General features: G+C 38.2%; 3 protein-coding genes across 4 annotated transcripts; 1 reads left to right on the plus strand and 2 right to left on the minus strand.

Moving 5' to 3' along the window:
* Positions 1-476: 476 nt before the first annotated feature.
* On the minus strand, positions 477-5,870 carry LOC137958632 (transcription factor TGA2-like). The gene is made up of 12 exons (XM_068805709.1): positions 5,514-5,870; positions 4,958-5,058; positions 4,548-4,624; positions 4,255-4,452; positions 3,532-3,570; positions 3,335-3,394; positions 3,153-3,230; positions 2,961-3,006; positions 2,430-2,701; positions 2,099-2,338; positions 1,006-1,148; positions 477-838 (listed from the first exon to the last, which is right to left on the minus strand). The coding sequence occupies exons 1-12, from the start codon at positions 5,639-5,641 to the stop codon at positions 751-753; spliced, it is 1,470 nt and encodes a 489-aa protein (XP_068661810.1). The 5' UTR covers positions 5,642-5,870; the 3' UTR covers positions 477-750.
* Positions 5,871-8,798: 2,928 nt separating this feature from the next.
* Positions 8,799-12,572, minus strand: LOC137958635 (F-box/LRR-repeat protein At1g67190-like). 2 transcript variants are annotated; one of them, XR_011114002.1, is made up of 2 exons: positions 10,336-12,572; positions 8,799-8,964 (listed from the first exon to the last, which is right to left on the minus strand). XR_011114002.1 is itself a non-coding variant. In XM_068805714.1 (2 exons), the coding sequence occupies exon 2, from the start codon at positions 11,651-11,653 to the stop codon at positions 10,394-10,396; it is 1,260 nt and encodes a 419-aa protein (XP_068661815.1). In that variant the 5' UTR covers positions 11,654-11,968; positions 12,460-12,572; the 3' UTR covers positions 10,027-10,393. The 2 variants fall into 2 exon arrangements, 1 of the variants encoding a protein (XP_068661815.1); XM_068805714.1 differs by lacking the exon at positions 8,799-8,964 and having other exon boundaries at positions 10,027-11,968; positions 12,460-12,572.
* Positions 12,573-12,840: 268 nt separating this feature from the next.
* On the plus strand, positions 12,841-17,465 carry LOC137958631 (transmembrane 9 superfamily member 2-like). Its single transcript, XM_068805708.1, has 7 exons — positions 12,841-13,026; positions 13,705-13,745; positions 13,836-14,424; positions 14,520-14,648; positions 15,094-15,250; positions 15,411-15,895; positions 17,083-17,465. Exons 1-7 carry the CDS (start codon positions 12,872-12,874, stop codon positions 17,297-17,299), a joined length of 1,773 nt encoding a protein of 590 aa, XP_068661809.1. The 5' UTR covers positions 12,841-12,871; the 3' UTR covers positions 17,300-17,465.
* The last annotated feature ends 1,230 nt before the right edge of the window (positions 17,466-18,695 follow it).

The raw sequence follows: 18,695 nt of genomic DNA on the forward strand, positions 1-18,695 counted from the left end.
TATTTTTTATTTCAAATCTTTTTGGCATAATCTAATCAGCCCTTGATTAAGCATTTAGTTTAAAACATGATTGGAATGTAATGACTTCAGCTTTTGCAATCTCCCTATGGATCATCCACTTCCCTTAAGAGTGATTTAAATCGCTTTTAGCTTTATTAATCTGTTGTTTTAAGATGAGAGAGAATGAGAGAGAACCATTGAAGCTACAGAATAAATAAATATTTTCTCCAGACACAGTGCCCTACACACCAAGATAGACCTAATGTCATCACAAATTTCTAATTTGGGAAAGTGATTGAATCAGTTTTATCCATCTCTGCAGTGAGTATTTTATTCTTTGAGGATAACCTCTCTCTCTTGTCTTCTATCCGTGCAAGTTGCAACAACTCTCTTAAAGAAGATCTATAAGAGGAAAAAAATATATAAAGAAATGTACAAGCAAATATAAATAAAACTTGTGCTATCTGTTCCTGGTATTCTTTGTCCTTTCTACATAATATAGTTTCCTTTACACCTACTCATAAATGACCTGCAACAACCCTTCGTCTCTGTCTTTCTTCTTCTTCTTCTTCTTTTTTCTCCCCTTGTATTTATCCAAGATCTATAATAGTATGCATAATCTCACAACATTAAAGTTTCCCTTTTCAAGTTTGCTGTTTTCACGCTCATCAGGATGAATTACAGGTGAGATATGTTTGCTGTAGCATTTTCACCTGGGAGAGGGAGGATGTTTCCCCACCTGGGGCTCCATCAGAGAGTTGAAAAATGGCAGTGAGCTGGTTGGATCATTTGTAAGTCTGTTGTTGTTTGACATGAAGTCTCCTCTGGAATCACAGACCTGTGGTGCAAATCCATGAATCACAAGTGTTGCCATTAATGCAGTTCGATCAAGGTTTACAATAAATGGAAGATACAATTATTCATAAAAGACACCAAACGATGTATTTTACTGCAAAAGAATTGGTTAAAGAAACAAGAGAGTGGGATTGTTTAATGTTTGCTTACTCTCGTGGGCGAGAGGCCCACAAGGAGCTTAGTGCACGTAATCGGTTGTAGTATTCTCCGATGGCCAAAAAACACCGAGCAGCTTGCCGGACGGTCAGAATTTGAATCATCTGGTGTAGGGTCTGTTGCCGTAGATTATCAGCCTGCAATGAACCAAAAGTTCTGGGGTCATACAAGATTTAACAAATCCCAAAGACAGAGACAAATGCTCATTTGTTCAACGGTCTCAGTAGAATTGAATAGCAGCCTTGAATTTAAAATGGGTCACTTGCTATTATGATATACTAATATGAACACAAAGTAAAACAAGACTGAATTTCAAGAGTTTGAAACTCAGGAACCCGTCTCCATATATGTAATTTGGACTCTTCCAATCATACATTAGAGAATTGAATGAAGCATTTTGATTAATAATCCTTGATGGATATAGCTGTTTTTTTCAAAATGAAGAATATGTAGTCGGATCCCTTTCCTTGCTTTCTGCTGTAGCCCTATTTTAAAGAAAGAGTTTCTTTTGTTATTCATATCTGGCTTTTGACGTTCGAGGAGGGCAGATAAAAGAGTACAAAAGAGAAATAAAAAATTTCGGTATCTTGTTGAAGAAAAAGACAACCAGTCATTTCTGCTGGACTTGTTGGGGAAATTGAAATATTCGTCTCTGACATCGTCAAAAGCGCAGATGTACTTCACTGGTTCGTTCTCTGAGCACGCAAACTTGGAAGAGGTGAAAAAGTAAACTACCATGGGTGCCACTGATTTGATTTTTCCAAGGCTGGAAAAGGGATGCAAGGGCAAACATCTTTTTTTCTAACAAACTACCTTCTGTTCCGGAATCGGATCTGAACCCATTCTTTTATGAATTTGTTTGCGACTCTGAGAGGTGTTGTGGGTGGGCTCCATTTAAGGTGGTTGTTGTTTCATGATGATTTTTATTTGTTTGTTGGGGTTCCATCGATCAGATTTGATATATTTTGTTCACAGAAGAATGATTAAGAAAGGTAAAAAGAAGAGAAAAACTGGAAATGGCAGTAATCCCTTAAACCTTTCCTGCAATATATGCAAAATAAGACGAAGTGAAACGAGAGAGAAATACCTGGCGCACGAATCCTTCAAGGTTGGAGAGTTTTCCAAGGGCGAGAACCATCTGACTCATGTAATCTCCAACCTGGTTGCCGTCACTCAGAGACCCATTGGCGACCGTATCAGCAAGAGACTGTTGGAGCTGTTCAAAGCCCTGGGTAAGGGCCTCCTCCGCTTGTTGTGAGGATTGTTGAAGGCCACAGATGCCCATGAATTGTTGCTCCGTTAGTGGGTCCAATTGCGGCATAAGTATCTGCTCAACCACCATTGGAAACACGTATCAAACAGTAAGCAGTGCACAAATCACCCAGAAAAGAAGAGAGTTGAGTTTCCTGGTTCCAGACCTTGATGAGCTCAGATGGCCGGAAGCCACCCATCCACAGAAAACATCTCTCTGCGGGAGTCGTCCACATGCCAGTGATAAGATGAAAGACGTCGGACTTGGCAGCAACACCTTTCAGTCGGAAAATCTCGTCGTAGTGAGCCAGCCCCCCCTCTAGTAACATCCTCAGGTTTCCATCTCCCAAGTGAGAGTGCAACCCATGCCGGAGCTCCGACATGTGTCTGTTGTTCTCTTCTAACCATCTTGTATATTCCATATCGAATATCGATGCGGCTGTAAACAGTAACAACATTCACAAAATTAACGACGAAGGCAAGCCATTTCTTCATCTTACTATACGTAACGGGAAACTTGAGATATGTAACGGAAAAATTGTTCTTTCCGATTTAATCAACAGCGAATTGACTATTTTGGGTACTGAAAGATGATACGTTTCTTTATTATATTCTCAGTGATACGTTTGTCCTCCAAGGGTATTTCAGTTACTTTACGAATTCACAGCAAATAGTAGTCTTGAAATCTCTGAAATTACCAGAGGTAACGTTGCCTCCTGCACCACCTCCTCCTAAGAAGAAACCCTGGAACAGAAGAGACATCAAGGCAACCAGCTTGTTTCAGAGATAAAAATATGTAAAAAGGAAAGTCTGAAGCTCTCTTTCGAAACTTCTGATTATTTTATCTGAAATATGGGAAGAGTGGAGACATGGTTTTGATTGTTTCAAACCTGACATCTGGCTCTCTGAAGATCTTGCTCCATCTGGCTCAGCTTTATTCTACTCGATTCCAGTTGCTGCACGTAAGCCTGCAAATGAAAAAACCAAAACAACAATGAGAAATGGGGTCCCATAAATTTCCGTTTTACTCGATAGGAAACTTTGAATATTATTGATCCAGATTCCAGCCAACCTTTTTTCTCAGTCTGCTTTTCCTCGCAGCTTCTCTGTTCTGAGCTAAACGTCTCAACGTCTGCAGGGAAGAAAATCAAACACCGTACAAGGTCGGTTCAGAAACAGTAACTAAGTACTAGAAAAACTAATTACTGGGTACTGCCTGGATAAAAGATTGAAAAATGAATTAAAATAAGAATTTTCTAGGTTCATGACCTTTGCATCTAATATCTTAGAACCGTCGGCTCCCTTCCTCTGCAACACGAAAAGCAACAAAGGAATAAAAAACAAAAGTCAGTATGGTAGACCTATTTATCGTTCTTCCTTCAGAAACATAATGGTAGACTATCGCAGAAAGCTGAATCTCAATGTACCCAAGAGCTCCCTCCTTAGTAAAACAAATTCCTCGAAGTTCGCATGGAGTTTAAAGTTACGTAAAATTTGAGATTTCAGAAGGCCCTGACGCTGAGAAGAGACTTCCGAAAAAAGTCGGCCTTTCCTTGGGTTCTTAGATTTCGGACATGGGTTTGAGAGAGCAGCAATGATTCTGTCTACACAAAAGTTGCTAACAAACAATGCCTTTACTTGTGAATGGGGCTTTGGGTTTTAACAGGAATTTGGCAACAAAGCAATAGAATCGTTGAGATTAGATTTCATCAGGAATGATGATGGCCAGAACCTTCACAGGTCACTCGTCCTCTCTCCATCGGTTACTACTGAGAAAAGATATTATGGGCTTTCGGAGGGGAAGGTTTAACAGAGTGAGATTCGATCCCAATCAGGAAATGATGACACTGGATAATAATTCCAGACAACCGCCGCCGCCTCCTCCGAGAGTATGCTTTGCAGCATGAGCTTTAGAAGATGGATGAATTAATGATGGAGAAAAATCACAAAAACGGAACTGGATACACAGAAAAGAAAAGTTTTCACTTCTACCTTCTCTTGTGCTTTGGGTTGATGATTTGGTGGTCCTGGACTCGCCATCTCTGCTTTTAGTTGCTGATTCTGTACAGTAGATTGATCTGACCCCTTTTTACTTATTGGAGATTCTGGTTCCGGCTGGGTATCTGCTTTACACGAAACAGTGTTCTGAGCAGACACCGAATCAGTGCTTTCAGCCGACTGAGAGTTCCCCTAAAAATAACCAAAACAAAATCTTCAAAACTAGAACCGGTATCATGAAACCCCATGACAAGAAAAGGGTCAAGGGAAGCGAGTGCAGTGATTACTATGGGCGTAGTTTGTTGATATCTCATTGGCCATGAAGGGAAGATTTCAAGCGTTGGAGGTCTGACTGCGAAGAGAGCTGCAAACAGAGATATTCAAAGATGACCAAAAGCTGGTCAGAAAACCAATCCCAGAATCGAAAGCATATAAGTAGTAGAAAAGGATTAATGGGGTCCCAGATTTCGAATTTCAAAAAGTCGATCATCCTGCTTTTGTACTGAGAGAGAGAGAGCTAGTAAAACCGGGTGAGCACAGGTTTCCAAGTTTGATGCACCACACCATTTAAGTTTTCTGGAAGAGAATGATTGCTATGGAGGAAAAAGAATACTCCCTTGTGTAGACAATTTCAAACCAGTTACAAGTCTCTCTCTCTCTCCTAAAACGTCAGCAGAGGAGAAGTATAGAATCATACATTTTCTGTTTTCGTCCTGCCTGGTCTCGACTCCTTGTAGAAGTTTGGGGACGAGAGCTTCTTCCAGCTCCCCGAATTCAAAAGCTGATGCTTGCTGATCACTGTTTAACAAACCGAATTGAATACTGGTCAGCAGATTTCTCTGAAAAGAAAAAAAGTGATGGAAAAAGAAGAAAGGCAGCGGAGAAAACCGATGGAATTTAAGAACACAGAATCCATGCCTGGATTAGCTTGTAATCTCATTTGGGCATAAAAACTGAATGAAAAGAAAGAAGAAGAAGAGAAGAAGAATCGATCAAGAAAGATTAAAAAGTGAATAAATTAAAGCCAGGGGGGAAATTTTGAAGGAACTCAATGAGTAAAAGCAGAGCCAAACCCATGAAAAACAAACTTGCTGAAAATCAAGCGAAACTAGAAAAACCTTGTTCCTCTCGAGGACAAATTCTTGGGAGATTCAATTGAACAGAAGATGGCGAAAAGAAGGAAGGAGAAAAAAAGGATGAAAGAGTTTAATATAAACGGTTTTCAGTGAACAGAGGCAAGTGAAAAACTTTACATGAAATTTGTTGCAGGAGGTGGGATTGCATGAAGCAGCCCATACGCAATATGTTGGTTTGAGGCTCCTGAATCTGACAGCCCAGTCTCTCCAACTCTATTACCCGCCATGCAAGAAATTGTCTTCATTTCATCTTCACTTTCACGAAAAAATGTCTTCACATATGCTCTGTTTGCCTGTACCTTCTCGAAAACCTCTGCCAAAGTAGTCTTCCGGAGAAAAGCTTAAAATAATGGAAGAAACACCAGCAGAAAAGAAAGCAAAAAGCTAAATTCGTCTGGAATTTTCTTTCTCCTTCCCCGGAAACAAAAAGAAAAGCAAGAGAAGAATGAAGAAACTGAACCAGAGGCAACTGAATCAAACTTCACCCTGTTCTATCCAACCAAGTAGAAGTACAAGTAGAGTAACACGACCCCCCATGTAAAGCTTTCTGTAAACTAAAACCCAAGCTAGCGAAGGTCGAAGAACACCGAAAAGGATCGAAGTATTGCCAAAAGGCAAAAAGCACTGGTTTAGTCTATTTATACGACTGAAACTATGGTCTATCGTTCTTCCTAACTCTCTCTCTCTCTTTCTCAATCAACTTGCAGTAACACACACAATCAGCTGTAAATTTCGGAAGGCACAGAAGAACCTATTGCTACAAACTTGTCTCAAATTCTCAAAAGAGAAAAACGAGAGAGAGAGAGAGTGGGTCCCTGTCCAAGAACCCACTAGAATCCCTGACTCCTACTCCACTCCCTAACCGACTGTGCTCTCTGATTGGCGCTTGTTTGAGCTCTTTGGGAGATGCAGGCATCCAACAAACCCAGCAAATAAATAAGTTATTGACAAGGCTTTTTTAAAAAAAAAAGGAAGATTGATGGAGTTTTGTCTTTGGGTTCCTTTAAATATGTCACACACAAGGGAGGAGTTGAGTTTACTTTGACAACTCATTGCTTTGATAAAAACATTCTGCATATTCTTTTACTTATTGCCCTTTCAACCAAATCAATACAATAATAGGGCACAAACCTACTTGAATTCTTAATCCTGCCTCTTGACATGGATTTGTTTGATATTATCCTTTTTGTTGATGGGTCAACATCCCTGCCTTTGTCAATACCTAAAACCATCCCACACCCAGATTCCTTTCCCTAAAACAGAAACTTGGTTTAAGGGATGGGGGGCCCCTGCAGGGGTCAATTCACATCACCCATATTTCTTCATGTTCCATAAAAAGGATTATTGCAGCCTGCTGATTACTTCCAATAGCTCCTCTGCTTCCAGGCCCTTGTGTCCTTTCCTCTTTGGAGAAAAAACTCTAGGGTGATTCGACCTTATGAATTCATTCATCTTGTAAATAAATTTGGAAACTGACTGCAAGATACTCCTATGATGGGGGGGATTACCCCTACGATGCTCTACATCATTAGTGAATTCTTTTCTTCTTCTTCTTTTTTTTTTTTTTGTTTGTCTAATCTCATAATTCACAATCATGATAACTAATTATGATTAGCTAAATTTCTCTGTCTGATTCAACTTGAACATCTTCAGCAGGAAGTACTCGGACATAATTATAAAGATGTTGATTTCTGGCTTTAATGCAGTTTTGTCCTGGATTCCTTCTTGATCTGACCCTTTGGACCTGGAAGGTACCCCTTCATTGCTGCATCAACTGGGCCGTGAGACACATGTTGTTCACGCCCATAATCGAGGTTTTGGAAGAGTGAACATCAGCAACATCTTTTGTGTCATACTTTATACAAGGTCATACTGCTTCCAGTAAGATTAATGAGAGATTAGATATTTGGGTTTTATTATTTAATTGATTGTCTCATATTTATCATTTCAAAGCTTGAGCATGATATAGAAATATAGATAGCTTCACAATAGAGCAATTCATGCTTTAGAATCAGCTAAGTAAGAGAGAGAAACTGCTGTTCTCTTAACTTTCAGTATAGAATCCTTTTTAAGTCAGAGACTTTTTTTTTTTTTTTATGTGTTTGTCAAAGCTAATTGTACACTAGTTAAAATATTTTGTTGCCTTGCTCCCAACGAGATGAATGACTGGCTCATATTCTAGTTTTCACAATAGAGAGATGTCATGGATTACCAAAAGCTAATTACCATAAAAAACTGAAGCAAACCCTCTTAAAGAGATAGTATTATCAATGAAGACAGCTACAATTTCTCCAAGATTTTCTAAGCTACAGACTGAATCAAGACCTTCCATTCATAATGAGTTCGAGACTGTTGATTGATTGTCATCAACCTATAGAAGCATCTGAAATAAAATACATACTTGAAGAAATGTTGAGTAAATAAATACAGAGCATGGAACATGACACTACGATGGCTGAGATTCTTAATCCCCAGAAGATGATTCATAAAAACCAGGCTGCTGCAATCCGCATGAACTACACTAAAATAATTCTATCATCGATATGCATCAATCTTTTGGGTATTTTATGAAATCTAGAGGGCTTAGGAGCATATCATCTGTAAGTATTTGGTATGTCTCAATCATGTGAAGAAAAAGATCTGATACTGTTTCACCAACTATTTGCTTCACATATAGCATAATTACTTGTACAGAAAACTTAAAATCCGTTGCGCTTGAGTAAAAGGGATGTTATTCTCTCTTGTCTATTGCAATTATCGTGCAACGACCAGCTCCTTGATTTGTCCTAGATTAACAGAGTTTGTCCAATAAATGCTGAATAATGGACTCCATCATGGCAATTATCACTGAAGAAGAATCAAGAAAACGCGCTTAGTGACTGTTTTGGAAGTTGACTTTCCATCTTTTCGTTGCTCCCCATAAAACCTGTTGATAGATATGACAAAGATTCAAGTCATCGGCTAGCAATTCAAATGGGTTCTCTCTTCCCCTCACCTGTGAATTTATCAAGTAAACCCTTTTACTGGTTTAGAGGATTGGGTGTGAAGTCGTCTGTCTTCTTCATCTTTTCAAAAACCAATGAAGATAGAACATAATGAATTCAAGTTCTAAAGGTAGGACCAATATGTCGGGAATGTGTGAGTATAATAATTGATTTACCAGGTATTCTGGCAATTATTTTGAAACAACAGCTACAATAATTGATCCAATGCTCTTAAAACATGCGTCTTACAGTTTAGGAATCATTCTACTGTACTTAGTTGATTGCTCAGATAAAAAAAATAATTTAAAATTTTAATGGAAAAAGGACTATGGAGGAACAAAAATGTTGATTTCACAGAGAAGTTAAAATGACTAAAACAACGAGGAAAGCTTTTCAAAAGCCTTACTCTCCCCATTCATTTACCAGAACATCACTAATAATCCCTTATTGCCGAAAAGGGTAGTTTTGCATACTTCATCCATTTCTCTGTATCTGCTCTTATATGCTCGATTTCAATAGCAGATTAGTTTGTGATCCACCAACTCTCACCACACAAGCAACAAACACCATCTGCTGCAATGATTCTAGGGGAACCATCAACACCATTAGATATTAAATGCATCTCTTTTTTTTATTTTATTTGAAACCCAGAATAACACAAATTAATGAAAGCATGGGCACAATAACTGATCAAGGGTTGTTACTGAAGCTTTTCAGGGCTTGCTAATTCCTAGAACAATCCTCAAAGGTGCAAGACTTCAAGTATTTGATAACTCTCAAGCCAACCTCAACAAAATGTGAATACTTACGATTTATCTTGCTTTTCTATATTAAGATATCCCAATTTAATGTAGTCCCCAATTTCAAATATTGTTATGTATGGAACTTGAAAATGGAATTCCATCTTTGCCTTTGTGAATACCATACTGTTTCTTTATCATGTTCACTACAATGACCAAACCAATCAGAGAAAGAAAAACGAACTATCCAAATCCTTCAGTTTCTTCAAAATTCCCAACTTCATTCATTAAAAAAAAAAAACACCAACTTCTGACGCAATTTATAAATCACTTAAAAGCTGAATAATAGCAACCACATTTTGCACTAGAAGTGGAAAAAAATCATCTTCATTGCCAATCAGCAGGAAATGGAAAGTACCAGCAAAGATATAAACAAGAAAGTTCAAACAATAAACTTGTACAGTTAAACAATAACATGAAGTCTGTTTCGTTATGACAGTAAAGATATAAGCAAGAAGGTTTAAACAATAAACATGTACAATTAAACAATGACATAAAGTCTGTTTCGTTAGACAATGACAAAATGTCTATTTCTAGGAAAAATAAAGTCATTTTCAGAGCTTTTCTCAGTTAGATCCCTAAAAAAACACTCTTTTCTTTTTTTTCAACATGACTCAAAAACACTTCAAAGGACAGATTTAACCACAGAAGACAAAGTAACTCAAATCAACTTTACTCATAATCCATGAATGTACACAATCAGGAAGTTGTTTATATCCTTTTTCATTAGGACCAACCTAATTGTTCATAATTAAAGGGTATTATACTGAAACACAGAACCCTTTTGTTTATGTATGTCTCTATTTGCTTAAATACAAAAAAAACAGTTGTAAGGGCCTGCCAAAAAAAAAAAAAAAACAGAGCAACTAAATAAAATGGAGCTAACTAATTGTTTTTCCTCCAGTTAAGAAATATCCCAGTCGCCAAAGTCACATCCCACCAACAACCACCTTTGAGAATAGATGAATGAAAAATATATTTTAGTCGTTATAAATGAGGGCATTGAGAATAGTGCATTTGCACATATACGAATTTCTGAATTTACATGTGTAAGAAACTATTAGGGAGGAAAGAAAAAGAAAAACAAGGTTTTACAGGCAAAAAAAAAAAGGAAGAAATACAGCAGAAATTCTACATGTGAAAGATATGGTTTACCTTCTCATAAAAGACGTCAAAAATTGAATACCCACCCACAAAGGCATTCAGATAGAGTTTATTCATACTCAAACTGCACATTAACATTCATGTGTCTCCTCATAAGCCTAACAATATATGAAGTAAAATTGCCCAACAGCTGGCATTCTTCACGAGATTTTGCCTCTGATACATTGCCATGGATGACCAGCTTCTTAAGATTAGGGCATCTCTCAAGAAGGCCTGCTACCCAGTGCCCAAAGAGGTCACTTATCACCGTCCATCCCAATTCCAGGACCACCACATGCTCCAAACAGGATGAACCATGCAATGAATAGTGAAGCAGCCCATCTCTCAAATCATAACTTAGTGAGAGATGACTTAAATGGGGGAAGCAAAAAGCTATGGTCTCCAAATCCACAATTTCATCCTCATCATCAAATACTACTCCCCACAGCCGAAGCTTTCTTAGCTGAGCAGATTTTGATATCATTTGGTAGAACTTTGACCACATTATTGTAAAGTTACTCACGTCAACAACCTCCAAATGTTCAGTATTCTCCCCAATATCCAAGTGAATGACACTAACATCATCAATTTTAAGATGGTTCAGACAGCCTTTACTCACAAGCTCAAAAAGCTCAAGAGTTGAGTCTTTCAGATGCAAGCTTTCAAGACTATCAGCTTCCAGTATGAATTTGTCCAAACTAATTGCTTCAACAAAAACACTCTTCAGCGTGGGGCTGCTGAGCTCCATTGTGGCTTGGGCATCTGACATCGCAATATCAGGGTTGACGAGAGCCAAAATCTCCACTTTTGGGCAAGCAGAGAGTAGAAGACTCAAATCCAGAGCTGAAATGCTAACATGACTTAAAGAGAGAGATTTCAAGCAAGGAAACTTTTGGTAGCTGGGTTCAACCCCTGTAATAGAATTATGGGCCAGAACCAAAACTTCAAGCTTCTGACGACCACATTTTTCCAAAATGTTAACATTTGGACTCGTTCGGACATTATAAAGTAACATACGCAAGGTTTCTCTGGTGTACATTAACCATGCAATCACAGGGGCCGCTGAGAATTGATCCACATCGTCCATTATGATGGAAAGGTATTGTAAGCCCCTTGTTTGAAATATCGTTTGGGTTATAAGAATTTCCAAACGACTAGTAGTAAGATCATGGTAGACAGGCCAATCATTTGAATTGAAAGAAAGGGAGTGGAGGTGGTTACAACAAGCCTCCCGCCATTTCTTGCAAGTTGCAGAGGCAATTACCACATCCCTGGCTGCTGCAAGCCTTGACAATATATTTCCTATGACCTCCACTGGGAGATATTCCATGCCAATTAGGTAAGTATTAAGAAAAATTATCAGATTCCACGAAGTTTAGACATCAACCATTGCTTGCTGCCTAAATCCGCCTCTTGGCTTCTCACATACACAACTAAGTCAACTTATATCTGATTCCCTGGCAGGCAGACACCAAACTCAAACTTTCAAACCCGCGAAATATTAATCTACAGAAGTTTTCCCGCTAATTATCAAGAGAAATTTATGCACAAAATCTCCTATTACCTAACGAACATGAACCACGCACTGTGCTTATCTGCTTCTCTTTGACGATGCAAATCGTTGAGGACTAATCGATCCCAGATTCTTCTTAAATCAAGCAGCCCAATCAACAAACAAAACAGTGCATCCATCAGATCCAAAATTGAGAAAATCCACCATCCGGGAGTGTTGAAAAACACCCGGATTATGAGTGCCGATGAGTTTCATGAAGGAGATATCAACAGAAACAACAAAAACTTGCATTTGGGAATCCCACAGAGCATTTCAAGTTTCAAAATTTCATCGAGTCCCATCGAGAGGGAACTTGTTTCCGCTGTCCCAATCCATCACATTTCAAAACAAAATCCGGTGAAAACAAAAACCACCGGCATCTTCCCACTGATAAGAAGAAGTCGAAATTTCATTCCAAGCAACGGAATAGATAACTTCAGCAACAAAGACAAACTCAAACATGTAGCACACCTCGGAACTATGGGGAAAAAAAATAAAAACAAAAAAGAGAGATTGATTACAAACACTGTTTCCTCCCCTCCCCAAACGATGAACTGAAGTCGAAGGATGGATGGGGGCCTCACCTTAGAGATAGCCAAAGAAAGATCGAGGTTCAGCGAGGAACGTCGATGGAGAATTCCAGGGAAGATTTGAAGGATGAGGGTAAAACAGGAAATTTGGTTTCTATTCGGGAGGGGAAGAGATGAAGCAGGAAAAGGTCAAGGCCAACCGAATGGAGGGAGTGACCGTCGTGGTCGTCGCTTTCTCCTCACATTGGTTCGATCGCACGTGCGTACGCCACGTAGGATTATTTGAGAGGGGAAGAGGAAGTTCAAGCTGCGCATACTTCGGGCGGACGGATGTTAAACGTAAATAGCTACTCTCAAGTGGGGGTTTATCTAAATATACGTTTCTCTTGGGGTTCTTTGTGAAAACTCAACTTATTTCTTCTTCTTTCGTGTTGATATTTTTTCGGGAGATCCGATTCCAGTCTCCATGGCGGGAGCATCAGGTGTCAGTCTCTTCTGTCTCTTAGTCTCTCTCCAGATATTTGCAATAATTGCAAAAGCTTCTGCAAGTGATCACCGCTACAATGTTGGAGATAGGGTCCCCCTATTAGTCAATAAGGTCGGTCCCTTGAATAACCCAAGGTACTCCATTTTTTGGTCCTTTTCGATCTTTTCTTGATTTTGAATTACTCGAATTTGATGCAAGACGAAAGCAGCTTGTCTGCTAAGGCGTCAAGTTTGAATCGTAGGATGTCGACCAAAGTTGCCTACTTTTGGCAAACAAGTAGGCCTTTTTTTGGTGCTACGGAAGAAATGAGAAGCGAAGAAAGATTGACATTTTTGGTAAATGACTGAGTGTGCTTTAGAGTGAAGGAAAAAACGCAAAGGCGGAGAATCTCGGAACTTTTTCGAGATAAATTTATAGGTCACACAACCTCGGAAACATGTGGAATTTTAGAGGTGAAATTGTCTCTTAAAATAAAGTCACATTCCTCAATTTCGTGAATTTGGTTAAGAAAATTTATTAGGATACCCTGCCAAAACCCTGCTGCAACTAAGTCATTGAACACTGTATCTTGAAATGCTAACATTATTATTTAATTGAGTTTTCTCTGGAAGTGACACGAATTCATCATAGGAAGTGCATTAAAATTTTAGTTTTCATTCTTTGTTACTTCTGTCACAATCGCCTGATGTAAAGAGCTGCTAAAACTTCTTTCCAGTTCAATTCAGAAAATGCCTCTCGTGATGCTATTTTAAACTTGATAAATCTATGTTTTCATGCGTCTAATTCTTTGGGATATCAATTTACTTTTGCAGTGAGACGTACAGGTACTATGACTTGCCCTTTTGCCATCCAGGTTGGGTTTCAATTTACTGCAGTGATGCCTTTATGAAGGATATATTTATTTCAGTACGGCTGTAATTCATTATCACTTTGTTCAATGCAGATCAAATTGTCGAAAAGAAGGAATCTCTTGGGGAAGTACTGAGTGGGGATCGCTTATCTAGTTCTCTATATGAGCTTAATTTCAGAAAGGACAAAAATTCAGAATCCATTTGCAAGAAGAAGCTGTCAAAGCAAGAAGTTGCTACATTTAGGGAGGCTGTTAAAAGAGATTATTACTACCAGTTATATTATGACGATCTTCCATCTTGGGGCTTTATAGGGAAGATTGATAGAAGTTGGGAAGACCTTAAAGATGCAAGCCTCAGATATTATCTTTTCACCCATATTGAGTTCAATGTGCTTTACAACCAAAATCAAATCATAGAAGTCATATCTTTTAGTGACCCAAATTACTCAGCAGATATTACTGAAGATGTTGAAATTGAAGTTGAATTTGTGTACTCAGTACGTTGGGATGAGACATTAAGGAGCTTTGAGGGAAGGATGGAGAAATATCTTAGAGACACTTCACTACCAAAGCACCAGCAAATTCACTGGTTTTCTATTACTAACTCTATTATTGTTCTAACACTCTTGTTAGGGTTTCTTACCACTGTCTTCATGAAAATCCTCAGGAATGACTTGAACAAGTAATATATGCTTCTTCTTTAAAGTTTTAGAAACAAAAGATTTTCCGATTTCCATCCTGGCTACCTTTACATGCTCAAATTTGTTGTCTTTGTAGATACTATGGGAATGAAGAGGATGATAACGAGGTTGGGTGGAAGTATATCCATGGTGATGTGTTCCGATATCCTCCTCTTAAGTCCACAATCTGTGCAATCCTTGGTTGTGGCAATCAGCTGCTGATGTTGTAAGCTACTCCAAGAGTATGCTTCTTTTTTTTTTAAAGGAGTAAAGACCTAGAGAAGTAATGGTAGCTTTCTAGTTCACAATTTAATGTAAGAATCCATTTGAGGAAAAGTATCCAATCAATGTTTGTTCACTTGAAACTTGGACCAAATTGCATTGCAGCTTTTTCTCATCATTATAATTTTTTTTTAAAAAAAGAAGCATGAAGAACCGTCAAAGGTGGGTTCTATTTCATTCCTCTGAAAATTGAGTGGAGCATACCTACTCCAAGGGAGCTATTGTTGTCTATTATTTATCTTTTGGAGTTTAGTTACCATTTCAAAAAAAGAGGTTTAGTAATAGTTTCAATAAAAAAAAATATAGAATTGTAAAAGTAGATAGTAGTCATAGATGTTGTTTTCATTCTTTGTTGTTTCTAACATTTGACTTTTTTCTGTGCACATCAGAGCTTTCCTAGTATTTTTTCTAGCATTTTGGGGCATTTTCTATCCTTACAAGCGAGGGTCCTTTTACACTTCTGTTGTTATTATCTATGCTCTGACTTCTGCTATTGCGGGGTATACTGCTATTTCATTCCACACTCGGTTAGGAGGAATAGTATGGGTAAGTTTTGGAGTTGCATATAATTCTTTCATTGTTTCATCATCACCACCATCATCATCATGTTCTTCTTCTTCTTCTTCTTCTTCTTCTTCTTCTATTTTCCTTTTTTTTCTTTTTCTACAGCTCATTTTGTCTGTTCTATCTTTGTGATGTCTTTCAGGTACCAACTATGCTTCTGACAGGGTCCCTCTTTTCTGCTCCTCTGTTCCTAATATTTTTTATTGTAAATGCAATTGCAGCGTCATATGGAGCAACAGCTACGCTGCCATTTGGTACTATAGGGGCAATTTTTCTTATTTGGATTATCATCTCAATTCCGATGCTTATTGCTGGTTCACTAGTTGGACTAGTCACCAATTCCGAATTTCAGCCTCCTTCTGCTCCTAGAAGACACCCAATGGACATTCCAAAATTACCTTGGTACCGAAGGACAACATCTCAAATGTTTTTGGCTGGTGTTTTACCTTTCAGTGCAATTTTCACTGAGTTGTACTATGTATTTGCAAGTTTATGGGGTCACAAAATTTATGCAGTCTGTGGGATTTGGTTCATTGTTTTCATTATACTGATCTTACTGACTGCAATTTTAAGTGTTGGCCTGACATTTCTTCAGCTTTCAGGAGAAGATTATAGATGGTGGTGGAGGTATGCTTCCATATAAAAATCAAATCTTCATTTGCTGAATTTAATAGCAAATTGATTATTGGATGTTATTAGAAGAACTTTGCATGCAAAAGGTGGTTGTCTAGCTTCAAGCCAATTGAAACACACCTAAGCATATAAGTGATTTATGAAAGGAATAGTGTTCACATTGCAATCTAACTAGAGATCGACGAGATAGTGACATTCTAGATATTCTTAATCTTCTTAGCATGGATCTTAACTAGAAATTACATAGTCAGGTTGGTGTTGTTGGTTTTTTTAATTATCAGATGCTTTATGTCTATGCATGTAAAAATCTTAAGATGTTGCTTAAGGCTTCGACCCTTGTTCTTTGAACCATTTGGTAGCTTTATCCTTCCGAAAATCTTCAATGAGGTCTTGTTGCATCTTTTCTTCTTTTTTTCAAGCCCCCTTGGTTCATGCAGGTTGAAATTGTTATTTGTGTGCATGATTTACTTTGGTTTTTGGACCATCTAGTATTGCTGCATGTTTTCTTTTTTTCCAATCTTCTGAACTTCATACAAGTTGCAATTTCATCATACTTACCATTTGCCCTTCCTTGATTGATGGATATAGTTTCTTGTTTTCTTCAAGTTTCCTAGACATGTGAAGTATTGTTTGTGAATTTTATTAAATAACACATTAGAATCTACTTCCCTTTCTAATGCAGTAGCATGCTTCTAATGACTCTCTTCTTTTCTTTTTTTTTTTCTTTTTTTTTTTCTTTTTTTTTCTTTTTTTTTAAGTCTTCATTATTCTATCAAGACCTTAATGCAGGAAATTATATGGGAATAGGTGAAAGAAACATTGGACCCCTTCTTTTTTCCCATTCAAAAAAAGAAAAAGAAAAAAGATGGGGTTGAAGTTTATATATTAATTTATTTATTTAAATTTTTTTTTTTTATCTATTCCTATAGAATAGGTCTTGATGAGACAATGTTCTACAGATATGAATATGCTTTCTGTAATCTTTAGTATTGTTTTTTCATTTACCTCCTTGAATCTCATGAACTGTTAAGCTTATGTCTCTGTTCTTTCTTTTGACTGAATATGCTTACTCTAAACTTTCTGAATTTTTTATTTCGTGTTTAATTTTATAAGAATAGCTGATGCATAAAATAAATTTTGATTAATCCCATTTGTTTAACCGGTTCTGCATCTTGATTCAGGTCTCTGATATGCGGTGGCTCCACTTCCATTTTCATATATGGTTATTGCTGCTACTTCTATGCTAAATCAGAAATGACAGGTTTAATGCAGTTGTCCTTTTTTTTCTGTTATAATGCTTGTATATGCTATGCCATGTTCCTAATGCTTGGGACTGTTGCATTTCGGGCCTCTTTTCTCTTTGTTTGCCGCATATACTCCGCAATCAAATCCGAATGACTCTGCCATTCAGTCCTGTCATTTTTCATTTGTAAGTCCTGTTAGCTGTGAATACTAAAACCAGAGTTCAGGACGAAATCAGTTATTGGTTATAAATGAGGATTTTTTTAGTGCTAAATTCTGCAGTGTAGAAAGTGAAGCAGCAGGGATGGAATGCTGGAGTCTGATTTTTAACCTACCAAAAACCAAGTTCTCATGCATGGCTGTCTGACAAGAAAATATAAGCTTGATTTGCTCCTGAAGGGCATCAAATATGGAATTAGCTATGACATGAGTCTTCACTGCCTGAATCCTAAACGCAAACCTACTGGTGAGGGAAGAGAATATACAAGAATGGGAGAGAAATCGATATGAAAGCTCAAACTGCCACGCACAGCGTGTGAGTTGGACTGTATGAGTGTTTAATTTCCTCAAAACGATTCCAGAAAAGTTCTACTGTTAATCGTCACTAGAAAATGGGAACTGTTCTTGTGTGCATATTTGAATGAAAAACTTATTTAAAATTCCAAATTCGTGAAGCAGCACTGAGACAAACAATCTACCTACTTGAGAATACAAAAGGGGATCGACGAGTTCAGTGGTTTTACTTTCTGACAAGCGACAATAGTTGGAAAAAGTTCTCGTAATCGTTTGAAATTAGTTTAACCTAGTGATGAAGTTTTAAACAATTGTTTTGATCCAATGATAGACCTCACCTCAAATGGGTCTCTTAGGTACCCTTTTATTTGATCCAATGATAGACCTTCTCTCCTCTTCTCAGGTGAGAGACCCCTCCACCCTCATTTCAGTCGGGACAGGAAGGATGGCGCCTTACTACACCACCTCAAATGGGTCTCTTAGGTACCCTTTATTTGATCCAATGATAGACCTTCTCTCCTCTTCTCAGGTGAGATACCCTTCCACCCTCATTTCACTCGGGACAGGAAGGATGGCGCCTTACGACCCCACCTCATATGGGTCTCTTAGGTACCCGTTATTTGATCCAATGATAGATCATCTCTCCTCTTCTCAGGTGAGAGACCCCTCCACCCTCATTTCACTCGGGACAGGAAGGATGGCGCCTTACGACCCCACCTCAAATGGGTCTCGTAGGTACCCTTTATTTGATCCAATGATAGACCTTCTCTCCTCTTCTCAGGTGAGAGACCCCTCCACCCTCATTTCACCCAGGTGAGAGACCCCTACCCATTTATTTTGGCACAATTAGAGGGCAGTAAAATCCTTCTCATTTGGAAAAAAGGGGAAGAAGGGGCACTCCACTCCCCTCCTCTTCTCTTCCTTCAACAAATAGAGACAAAACCGGTGGCTGGGCCCCCCGTCCCTTGTATGTGTTGGGTGAGCAGCAAATTGAGGGAAAAGGTGATTTATTTATTTATTTAAAATTATATATATATAA

This window comes from Aristolochia californica, unplaced genomic scaffold (assembly GCF_029961685.1).
Source record: "Aristolochia californica isolate CCGP_79_NKW_82.1479 unplaced genomic scaffold, dmAriCali1.0.hap1 SCAF_3, whole genome shotgun sequence".
Lineage (NCBI taxonomy): Eukaryota > Viridiplantae > Streptophyta > Magnoliopsida > Piperales > Aristolochiaceae > Aristolochia > Aristolochia californica.